The 11,833-nt window shown below is 44.4% G+C and overlaps 1 protein-coding gene across 1 annotated transcript in view; it reads left to right on the forward strand.

Annotated features, from left to right (window-relative positions):
* Positions 1-6: 6 nt before the first annotated feature.
* Positions 7-11,833, forward strand: part of NCALD (neurocalcin delta) — an 18,557-nt gene continuing 6,730 nt past the window's right edge. The window contains exon 1 of the mRNA XM_007465728.1: positions 7-391. Within this exon, the coding sequence (XP_007465790.1) occupies positions 14-391 (378 nt within the window). The 5' untranslated portion in view covers positions 7-13. The remainder of the gene's footprint in view (positions 392-11,833) is intronic.

Below are 11,833 nucleotides of genomic sequence, written 5' to 3' on the forward strand. Positions count from 1 at the left end.
TCCTGCTGCCAAGATGGGGAAACAGAACAGCAAGCTGCGCCCAGAGGTCATGCAGGACTTGCTGGAAAGCACAGATTTTACAGAGCACGAGATCCAGGAGTGGTATAAAGGCTTCTTGAGAGACTGCCCCAGTGGACATTTGTCAATGGAGGAGTTTAAGAAAATTTACGGGAACTTTTTCCCTTATGGGGATGCTTCCAAATTTGCAGAGCACGTCTTTCGCACCTTCGATGCCAATGGAGATGGGACAATAGACTTTAGAGAATTTATCATAGCCCTGAGCGTAACGTCAAGGGGGAAGCTGGAGCAGAAGCTGAAATGGGCCTTCAGCATGTATGACCTGGATGGAAATGGCTACATCAGCAAGGCAGAAATGCTCGAGATTGTGCAGGTGCGTGGACCTTGCCCTTTACAAAGAGAAGAGTGTGAGTCACAGTAAGAATTGGGAAGTCCACAGTGCAGCTTAGTGGAGAGATTGCAAACGGGTGGTCCTCCTGGGCACTGATTTGGCCTAGCCATTGTCTTTGAAAATGTGGAACCCATATACAAAACAGGGAGATTACACATAAACATGCAGATTGGTTAGCATCTCTTGGAAACTCAGGAGCTCTGGCCACGCTGGGCCCACATTCTTGCCCGGCATAGGTGCCCTGGGGCTTTGTGGTGACTCCTCCCTACAGAGGGACATGCACTCTTCAGCTGGTCATGCTCACTGTGGCCACTCCATCTATTCAGTGCAATGACCTGCCTGGACCTAGAGCCTGGAGTGATGTTTAATGATCAAACTCTGACCTGGGTTCAAATCCTGCCTCTCTCAGTCACTACCTCTGTGACTTTAACCCAAGCGAGCCTCAGTGTCCTTATCTGTAAAATGGGACTATCAGCAGTGCCCACTGCTGTGGGATTGTTTTAAGATTAGACTGACTCTCCGTGTTCAATGCTTAGCACAGTGCCAGCCTTACAGAAAAGCTCATCATCACTGCCATCACTAATTTCCAACTTTATTAGGCACTTGAATAAAGGTAGGGACCTCTAATCTAGCTTCTGTCTCATCAGAGATACAAACAGTGCAGAATCAAGGCCTCCATCATTTTAATAGGAAGCACTCCATTTTATTTCCCCAAATCACTCACCCAGAGTAACTTTCCCAAACAGAACAGGAAAAGGGGTCGTTTTTCCTTTCACCACCCCCTCTTCTTTGCAAGTCCACACTCAGGCCTTGTCACTGTCCCAAGAAGCTGTGTGCCTTTGTGGGGATTCTCGCTGTTTGGTTCTAGCTGGTCTGCACCAGGAGAATGCATATTTGCGGATGCTACAATCGCTTCAGAGGCGGCACTGTCTTTTAGGTGTCTGGGAAAATACCTGTTACAGCGTGATAAGATGGAGGAGGCTGTGGGCCGGCAGAATCATATGCAAATTAAGGCTCTATTTGTTAAAGTAAGTGAAACTGCAGCTTGATTACAAGTGTCAGCACATAAATTCCTTGCTGAACTTCTGGTCCTCCAAGACTCAGAAGTTCAAGCCATTTAATGTAAAATGCAAATTCATGATGTTCACCTGCAAACACTAATAAGTGGTCAGGGTGAAGATCGGGGTCCAAACAAGTTTATAATGAGGCTTGTCAGTGAATGGAGGGCGGAACTCCATAAATTCTCTAGTTTTTCTTCTTTATTGTTGCTTTCTATGGTTTAATTTTGGTATCCACAGAATATTGTTGGTGGTAACAGACTGGAATCCTTTTGTTTTTCCTGGCATTGGTAGGAAGGATTCTATTGTGGACTCTGTAACACTGAAATACACGGTATTGGTTTCCTCTTGGAAACCAGTTGGCTGCTGTAACAAAGGGCCATAAACTTCGTGGCCTAAAACAACACACATTTATTATCTTACAGTTCTGGAGGTCAGGGATCTGAAATCGGTTTCACTGGGCTAAAATCAAGGTGTCCGCAGCTTGTGTTCTGTCTGGAGGTATTAGAGGAAAATCTGTTTCCTTGCCTTTCCTACTTTTTGAAACATTCCTTAGCTTGTAGCCCTTTATATCCATCTTCAAAGCCAGCAGCAGTGGGTTGAGTTCTTCTCACATTGCCATTCCCCTGGGTATCTCATTCTGCTTCTCCCTTCCACTCATAAAGACCCCTGTGAGTACACTAGGACACCCCAGATAATTCAGAATAATCCCCCCTAGCTCAAGATCCTTAACATAATTACATCTGCAAAGTCCCTTTTACTGTGTAAGGTAACATATTCACAGGTTTCAGGGATTAGGACATGCACATCGTGGGGGGCCATTATTCAGTCTACCACATGTGTCCAAACGCAGTTATGTTCCTTTTTCCAAAAAATAATTTTGTGCTATATCAACATCTGGGTGAAAAAGCAAAACCATATGCAGATTTATTTTTAGAGTCTTACACAAACATTTTCACATTCATGTGTTTGTTTTTTTTTAAGTGACAAACTTAGGAACATGATTTAGGTCCAGTATTTTATTATTGCATGAAAACCATCTCTCATGAGTCTTAAGCCAGATCACAATTCTGACGTTTCTCCCGTAACGGCAGATCCTCTCCTGGGGCGGGGAGTGGGGGGGGCGGCGGGGAGGGCCCTAGTCTCAGCCCCCAGCTGCAAGAGGAAGGAGAATCCTTCCTGCCCCACACAGTTCTCTGTCCCTGAGCCCAGCCAGAGGCAGGTCTGAACACCCACACCCAGCCCAGCACAGGCTGTGTTTCAGGAAGGGGGCAGCGAGCATGTGAGTAGCGTTGGGCATCTAACCACGAGTGCTCAGATGCTCTCTGGGATCTTGGGGGTGAGGGAACATGAACTTAGGGATCCATCAACAGGACCTCAGGGAGAGAATGCAGGAAGAACAGAGAGTGAAACTGACCCCTTCTGTTCTCAGAAAGTAACTAGGACCCTTGAAAGAACATGTTTTAACTACAGGACTGTCACTGGGTAGGAGTACACAGTCTGTGTTGCTTTACTCCTATGATTGAAAGAAAATCACAGGTTTAGACAAAAATTGATCACCGGGATCCAAAACAAAGATGAAGAGGGCGTCAAGGGAAGAATTGGCCTGTGAGAGCGGTTGTCTTGAGCAAAGCAGGTCAATATCACCTTGCCCCTCTCCCTTTTCAATCTCCTTTTCCTTCTTTTCCTCGGCTAAGTTATTTAACCTTTCTGTGCACTGTTCTCATGATTTGTGAGCTGGAACCAATCATAGCACCTGCCTCAAGAGTAACCGTCAGGGTTAAACAGTTATTACAAGTAGAGTACCTAGAACAGCGCCTCTCAATGGGTATCCTTCAGTAAATGTTGACTACTATTATTATTCTATAGACGTTTCTGGAGCTGAGACAGGATGTTTCCATGCAAAATAAAGGAAGGTCATTTCCCATTCAAAGGACAAAGTAATAGAGTCTCCCATTAAGTTTTTTTTTTTTTTCATCTTTATTGGAGTATCATTGCTTTACAATGGAGTGTTAGTTTCTGCTTTATAACAAAGTGAATCAGTTATACGTATACATACGTTCCCATATGTCTTCCCTCTTGCATCTCCCTCCCTCCCACCCTCCCTATCCCACCCCTCTAGGTGGTCACAAAGCACTGAGCTGATCTCCCTGTGCTATGCGGCTGCTTCCCACTAGCTATCTGTTTTACGTTTGGTAGTGTATATATGTCCATGCCACTCTCTCACTTTGTCCCAGCTTACCCTTCCCTCTCCCCTTATCGTCAAGTCCATTCTCTAGTAGGTCTGTGTGTCTTTATTCCCGTCTTACCCCTAGGTTCTTCATGATTTTTTTTTTCTTAGATTCCATATATATGTGTTAGCATACGGTTTTTCCTTTTCTCTTTCTGACTTACTTCACTCTGTATGACAGACTCTAGGTCCATCCACCTCACTAAAAATAACTCAGTTTCGTTCCTTTTTATGGCTGAGTAATATTCCATTGTATATATGTGCCACATCTCCTTTATCCATTCATCTGTTGATGGACACTTAGGTTGCTTCCATGTCCTGGCTATTGTAAATAGAGCTGCAATGAACATTTTGGTACATGACTCTTTTTGAATTATGGTTTTCTCAGGGTATATGCCCAGTAGTGGGATGGCTGGGTCATATGGTAGTTCTATTTGTAGTTTTTTAAGGAACCTCCATACTGTTCTCCATAGTGGCTGTACCAATTCACATTCCCACCAGTAGTGCAAGAGTGTTCCCTTTTCTCCACACCCTCTCCAGCATTTATTGTTTCTAGATTTTTTGATGATGGCCATTCTGACTTGGTGTGAGATGATATCTCATGGTAGTTTTGAGTTGCATTTCTCTAATGATCAGTGATGTTGAGCAAACTTTCATGTGTTTGTCGGCAATCTCTATATCTTCTTTGGAGAAATGTCTGTTTAGGTCTTCTGCCCATTTTTGGATTGGGTTGTTTGTTATTTTCATATTGAGCTGCATGAGCTGCTGGTAAATTTTGGAGAGTAATCCTTTGTCAGTTGCTTCGTTTGCAAATATTTTCTCCCATTCTGAGGGTTGTCTTTTGGTCTTGTTTATGGTTTCCTTTGCTGTGCAAAAGCTTTTAAGTTTCATTAGGTCCCATTTGTTTATTTTTGTTTTTATTTCCATTTCTCTAGGAGGTGGGTCAAAAAGGATCTTGCTGTGATTTATGTCATAGAGTGTTCTGCCTATGTTTTCCTCTAAGAGTTTTATAGTGTCTGGCCTTACATTTAGGTCTTTAATCCATTTTGAGCTTATTTTTGTGTATGGTGTTAGGGAGTGATCTAATCTCACTTTTACATGTACCTGTCCAGTTTTCACAGCACCACTTATTGAAGAGGCTGTCCTTTCTCCACTGTACGTTCCTGCCACCTTTATCAAAGATAAGGTGACCATATGTCCATGGGTTTATCTCTGGGCTTTCTATCCTATTCCATTGATCTATCTTTCTGTTTTTGTGCCAGTACCATACTGTCTTGATTACTGTAGCTTTGTAGTATAGTCTGAAGTCAGGCAGCCTGATTCCTCCAGCTCCATTTTTTGTTCTCAAGATTGCTTTGGCTATTCGGGGTCTTTTGTGTTTCCATACAAATTGTGAAATTTTTTGTTCTAGTTCTGTGAAAAATGCCAGTGGTAGTTTGATAGGGATTGCATTGAATCTATAGATTGCTTTGGGGAGTAGAGTCATTTTCACAATGTTGATTCTTCCAATCCAAGAACATGGTATATCTCTCCATCTGTTTGTATCATCTTTAATTTCTTTCATCAGTGTCTTATAATTTTCTGCATACAGGTCTTTTGTCTCCTTAGGTAGGTTTATTCCTAGATATTTTATTCTTTTTGTTGCAATGGTAAATGGGAGTGTTTTCTTGATTTCACTTTCAGATTTTTCATCGTTAGTATATAGGAATGCCAGAGATTTCTGTGCATTAATTTTGTATCCTGCTACTTTACCAAATTCATTGATTAGCTCTAGTAGTTTTCTGGTAGCATCTTTAGGATTCTCTATGTATAGTATCATGTCATCTGCAAACAGTGACAGCTTTACTTCTTCTTTTCCGATTTGGATTCCTTTTATTTCCTTTTCTTCTCTGATTGCTGTGGCTAAAACTTCCAAAACTATGTTGAATAAGAGTGGTGAGAGTGGGCAACCTTGTCTTGTTCCTGACCTTAGTGGAAATGCTTTCAGTTTTTCGCCATTGAGGATGATGTTGGCTGTGGGCTTGTCATATACGGCCTTTATTATATTGAGGAAAGTTCCCTCTACACCTACTTTCTGCAGGGTTTTTATCATAAATGGGTGTTGAATTTTGTCAAAAGCTTTCTCTGCATCTATTGAGATGATCATATGGTTTTTCTCCTTCAATTTGTTAATATGGTTAATCACATTGATAGATTTGCGTATATTGAAGAATCCTTGCATTCCTGGAATAAACCCCACTTGATCATGGTGTATGATCCTTTTAATGTGCTGTTGGATTCTGTTTGCTAGTATTTTGTTGAGGATTTTTGCATCTATGTTCATCAGTGATATTGGCCTGTAGTTTTCTTTCTTTGTGACATCCTTGTCAGGTTTTGGTAGCAGGGTGATGGTGGCCTCGTAGAATGAGTTTGAGAGTGTTCCTCCCTCTGCTATATTTTGGAAGAGTTTGAGAAGGGTAGGTGTTATCTCTTCTCTAAATGTTTGATAGAATTCGCCTGTGAAGCCATCTGGTCCTGGGCTTTTGTTTGTTGGAAGATTTTTAATCACAGTTTCAATTTCAGTGCTTGTGATTGGTCTGTTCATATTTTCTGTTTCTTCCTGATTCAGTCTTGGCAGGTTGTGCTCTTCTAAGAATTGGTCCATTTCTTCCAGGTTGTCCATTTTATTGGCATAGAGTTGTTTTTAGTAATCTCTCATGATCTTTTGTATTTCTGCGGTGTCAGTTGTTAATTCTCCGTTTTCATTTCTAATTCTATTGATTAGCATCTCTGCTAATGGGTGGGGTTGTGTTCCTGTCTTGCTAGTTGTTTGGCATAGGGTGTCCAGCACTGTAGCTTGCTGGTCGTTGAGTGAAGCTGGGTCTTGGTGTTGAGATGAAGATCTCTGGGAGATTTTCACCATTTTATATTACGTGGAGCTGGGAGGTCTCTTGTGGACCAGTGTCCTGAAGTTGGCTCTCCCACCTCAGAGGCACAGCACTGACTCCTGGCTGCAGCACCAAGAGCCTTTCATCCACATGGCTCAGATCACAAAAAGAGGAAAAGGGGAAAAAATCATAAATCTTGCTCTCAAAGTCCAGCTCCTCAATTTGGGATGATTCGTTGTCTATTCATGTATTCCATAGATACAGGGTCCATCAAGTTGATTGTGGAGGTTTAATCCGCTGCTCCTTAGGCTGCTGGGAGAGATTTCCCTTTATCTTCTTTGTTCACAAAGCTCCCAGGGGCTCAGCTTTGGATTTGGCCCCTCCTCTGCTTGTAGGTCGCCATAGGGAGTCTGTTCTTCACTCAGACAGGACAGGGTTAAAGGAGCAGCTGATTCGGGGGCTCTGGCTCACTCGGGCCGGGGTGGGGGGGGGAGGGATGGTCACGGAGTGCGGGCCGAGCGTGCGGCGGCAGAGCCCGGCGGGACGTTGCACCAGCCTGAGGTGCCCCGTGCATTCTCCCGGGGAAGTTGTCCCTGGACCCCGGGACCCTGGCAGTGGCGGGCTGCACAGCCTCCCCGGGAGGGAGGTGTGGATAGTGACCTGTGCTCGCACACAGGCTTCTTGGTGGCGGCAGCAGCAGCCTTAGCGTCTCATGCCCGTCTCTGGGGTCCTTGCTGATCGCCACGGCTCACCCCCGTCTCTGGAGCTCCTTTAAGCAGCGCTCTTAATCCCCTCTCCTCGTGCACCACTCTGGACCCCACGGCCACTGGCTGGCCCACTGTGTTCAGGAAATTCAGTAGGAACCCTGGCAGCTCCTCAATGTCTGCTAGTGTTGGAGGGTGTCCTGCAGAGGCGGCGGGTGGCTCTGTTTCGGACACTGGCAGCAGAAGTTCTGGGAAGTACTCCTTGGTGTGAGCCCTCCCAGAGTCTTCCCATTAAGTTTTAAGTTAAGTTTACCTAGCCGTATAAATGTATGTTCACAAAACAAAGGGAGGTGACCCAGCTAAACCTCCAATTGGTGGAACTCACAGAAGAGATATTCTTGTGCAGATGACTTGAGGAGTTCCCAGGCTTCTTTAGCTGTTGTCTTTCCTACCAAACACCATCCCAGCTGGGAATAAGCTAAAACTTCTGGGCTGCTCTGATGCTTCCGGGATTTAAGTGACAGAAAGATCACCTTTCCAGGAGAGAATGTGGTTGGCACCAGGAATTCCCCAACTCCAAGCTGTTGCCCTGAGCCCGTAGGTGCACTTCATGCATCGGGACTTTTGGGGCACAGCCGGTCTGGACTTGTTCTCAGGTCGTGCTAGAGACTTTCCGAAAGGAATATATAGGCTAACACAGTGTTACCTTTAGCATTTCTCAGGGAACTCACTTTAATGACCAGGTTGCAATAATTTCTAGTTAGCATATTCATTCCTTGGATGGTAATGATTGCTTTAAAGTAGTTGGTGTTCAAATACGTGTTGTCTTGGAATCAGGCTCTCCCTCCTAGTTGTGATTCAAGGTTGATTAGCACTTTTGATAAGGCAGAGTAAACTTCATAACACCCTTAGTCTACATTTTCACACCCTTTGAATGAATGAAAACTAAAGGAAGGAGGTTGGGCTTATGCTGGCAGCCCATCACAGAAGACTTCATTATTTTGTTTGTTTCTTTTAGCAATATGGGAATTTTTTTTCCTGATTCACTCATCAGAATAAGGCATATGTATCCATACAGCAACCAGATGAAGAGGAAGGGAGACTGTGGTGTTAGCCATGCAAAGGTTTGCTGTCCACAAACACCAGACAGACTCACAAATTAATCTGACCTGGTCTCAAGAGCACCAACTGTGACCAGTTCAGACAACCAGCTTGTGAGTATTTGTGCCATGACGGATCAAAATCAGGACCAGAAAGACTTGGTTACATTCTTTCTAAAACCACTTCCTGAGTGGCATTTTTTTCTCCCAAACATCTTTCTAAATTGGTGTCGTAGACGCTATGTCACTTGTAATATGTGCCTTGGAGACCTGAAACACTGTGCTCTTCTGATGGTGAAAAAAAAGGCGGGGGGCTGGATGGCGTTGTGGTGAAAGCTTCTAGTCCGTCTTGATATGGCTCCTGGGAATTCAGCTGCAAACCCTTGCCTAATTCTCAGTTATGAGTGTGGACCATAGATGTTACTCTAGAATGCAACTTGGATTTCTCTCCCGGAGAAAATTCTTTAAAGCAGTTGCCCAGCTTAGTGACTTTCTCTAAGAACTAACCTTAGTGTTTGTTTATCAGTTGTGTTTGGCTTATCCCTTTCTTATCAGGGGATTAATTTTATGGTGACAAGCCCCATTATAGTTTAGGTTAAGAGTTGACGTTAGGCATCTGGCAACACAAGTGAGTGCCTGCTACCCAAAGGCCCCCCACTCGGCTGTGCCCTCCAGATCTCCTTTGTGGACGATTCTTCCTTCTCCTGTCTCCTAAACAAGGATATTCCCAAGCAGAGTTCCAGCCTCAGCCCTCTTTTCCTTTCATTAGTTCTGGGAAGTCATCTTCTCAGTGCTTGTATGGGCCAGGCATAGTGTTAAGTATTTTCCACACTGTATTAGTTTCCTAGGGTTGCTGTAACAAATTACCATAAACTGGGCAGTTTCAAACAACAAAAATTTATTCTATCACAGTTCCAGAGGCCAGAAGTCTAAAGTCAAGGTGTGGGCAAGGCTGGTTCCTTCCAGAGACTCCTGGGGGGATCTGCTCCATGCCTGTCTCCTAGCTTCTGGTGGTGGCTGGTGATCCTTGGTGTTTTGGGCCCGCATCTCTCCTATCATCATGTGACATTTTCCCTGTGTGACTGTGTCCAAATTTCCTTCTTCTTATATGAACACATCATTGGATTAGGGCCTGCCCAAATCCAGTATGATCTCATTTTAACTTGATTACATCCGCATAGACCCTATTTCCAAATAAGGTCACATTCACAGGTTCTGGGTGAACATGAACTTTTGCAGGACACTAGTCAACCTGGTACATGTGCATTTTCTCATTTAATCCTCACAATAACCTTATTAGCCCCATTTTATGGATGAAGAAACAGAGTACCTCCAGATCTTCACCTCTACTATGTCCAGCTGTTAATGGACATCTCCACTAAGACATTGCACTGGTACCTCACAGTCAAACATTCCAAAAACAAACTCAGTATTGCCCCCTAAAATGTGAAGTCCTAAACCACAGCAGCTCCAGAATGTCTTTTTAGGAGAGTGAACGGGATCTTTGGAAGGGGCTGTTGGAAGCAGCCTTTGCACAGCACTTTATATAAGATTGAAATAAATAGTAACTGCCCATATCTAAAATTGATGGGTACCACCACTTACCTGAAACAAGACAGTGGCTGAGGAATGGGCAAGAATGATAAATTTAGAAAAATATGAAGGAGGCAGATTTGATGGGTCTAGTTGACTGCCTGCACGTGGAGACGGGTGGTTAGAGCCATATTAAAGGTGTCTTTGACTTGATTACAGGATGGTGGATGGTAGGACTGTTTACCAAGAAACAAACAAACAAACAAACATGAGTGGGGGCAGGGGCCTGGGCAATAATGAGTTTCAAGTAAAATCTTTTGTGAAAACTAATATAAGAACGGAGCTGCTTTGGTTGAAAAAAGGGGTAGGGCCCTTATTCTCCCCCCCATCCTCTCCCTGCCTGTGAAAGTATCTACAGCACTTTGGGAGAACATTAAGGATTTACTGACTTACTGTATTCTTCTAGCGCTAAACAAGAAAGTGCTTACGCTGTTCTAGATACATAGATGTTGATCCCATTTTAAGAGTATTTCCAAGAAAGATTCTCATGGCCTCTCTCTACCCTCCTTTCCTGGTATGTAATATCCTTCTAAGCAGGATGCTTTTCTTTATCGATAATCTAAGAACAACCCTATACTGCTTAACTTCTTTTACCCTTGGTGGGTTGTCATGGGGCCTTGGGTGTCCTGTTGGAAGACCTTACATCTTCTGATGAAAAGCCAGTCTGGTTTCCTTCAGAGAGAAGAGTGAACTTTAGCTCTTGGAATTGCGCCTGCCCTTAGTTAATCCCACAACCTTTATCAGTTCAGACATGAGCCCTTCCTTTCCAACATTCCAAAAGGTGGTTCATTCAGAGGGAAAAAGAAAAATCACACACACACACACACACACACACACACACACACACACACACACACACACACACACACACACATCAAGAGGAAGCTGGTAATTCCCCTGGCCGCAGGTGGCGCTGTCCTAAGCCTGCCTAGGGCAGAACCAGAGCTGGGTTCCTGGGTGTCCCATAGCGGTTGTATTTACCCAGAGACAAGAACAGGGCTCTTCAAGTTTAATTAAAAACAGGATGTCCCTGCTGGGCCTCTCATTGACATTTTGCTAAAAATAAAGTAGGGAAGTAGCCTGGCCTCTCCATGGTTTAATCCCATTAAATTTGGGGGGGGCTGGGGAACCGGGGTTAATAAAAGACACAATTCGTTTCAGATTGCTGTCTGGAGTTGTGTCTTTTCTCTCCCTGCGCTGTGGAGTCCCAGGTCTAATACAATCAGTGCTGGCTTGCTGAGGCCATGAGAGAGGGGCAAAGGCACAGGTGATTCCCCACTGAGGTTTTGCAGGGCTGTCACCCACTTACTCACATTGGGACCCCTGGGGCTTGTCACCTCATCTCTTTGCTCACTGCTCTAGTACCACCCACGTTCATAGACCTGGTTTTGTAAATATTCTACGAATCCCTTTCTGTGAGCTGATGCACACTAAAAACAAACAAATGGGGCTTCCCTGGTGGCGCAGTGGTTGAGAGTCCGCCTGCCGATGCAGGGGACACGGGTTCGTGCCCCGGTCTGGGAAGATCCCACATGCCACGGAGTGGCTGGGCCCGTGAGCCATGGCCGCTGAGCCTGCACATCCGGAGCCTGTGCTCCGCAACGGGAGAGGCCACAACAGTGAGAGGCCCGTGTACCGCAAAAAAAAACAAAAAACACAAAACACAAATGAACAAAAACAATCTAGTCTGAGTGCTATGAAAGAGCCATCTGGAAACGTGAGCGTCTTAAAGCTGCCCGCACTTCCTCCTCAACCCCTCAGTATACTCAGACATTACGTCTCTTGCCCAATTCCAGGAGCCTCGTTTGCAAATATCCTCATATAAGGGAATCCTGACTTTCTTCATTTTTTTTTTTTTTTTTTTTCGGTACG

The sequence above is a fragment of the Lipotes vexillifer genome, unplaced genomic scaffold, assembly GCF_000442215.2.
Source record: "Lipotes vexillifer unplaced genomic scaffold, Lipotes_vexillifer_v1.1 scaffold10, whole genome shotgun sequence".
In the NCBI taxonomy this organism is placed as follows: Eukaryota; Metazoa; Chordata; class Mammalia; order Artiodactyla; family Lipotidae; genus Lipotes; species Lipotes vexillifer.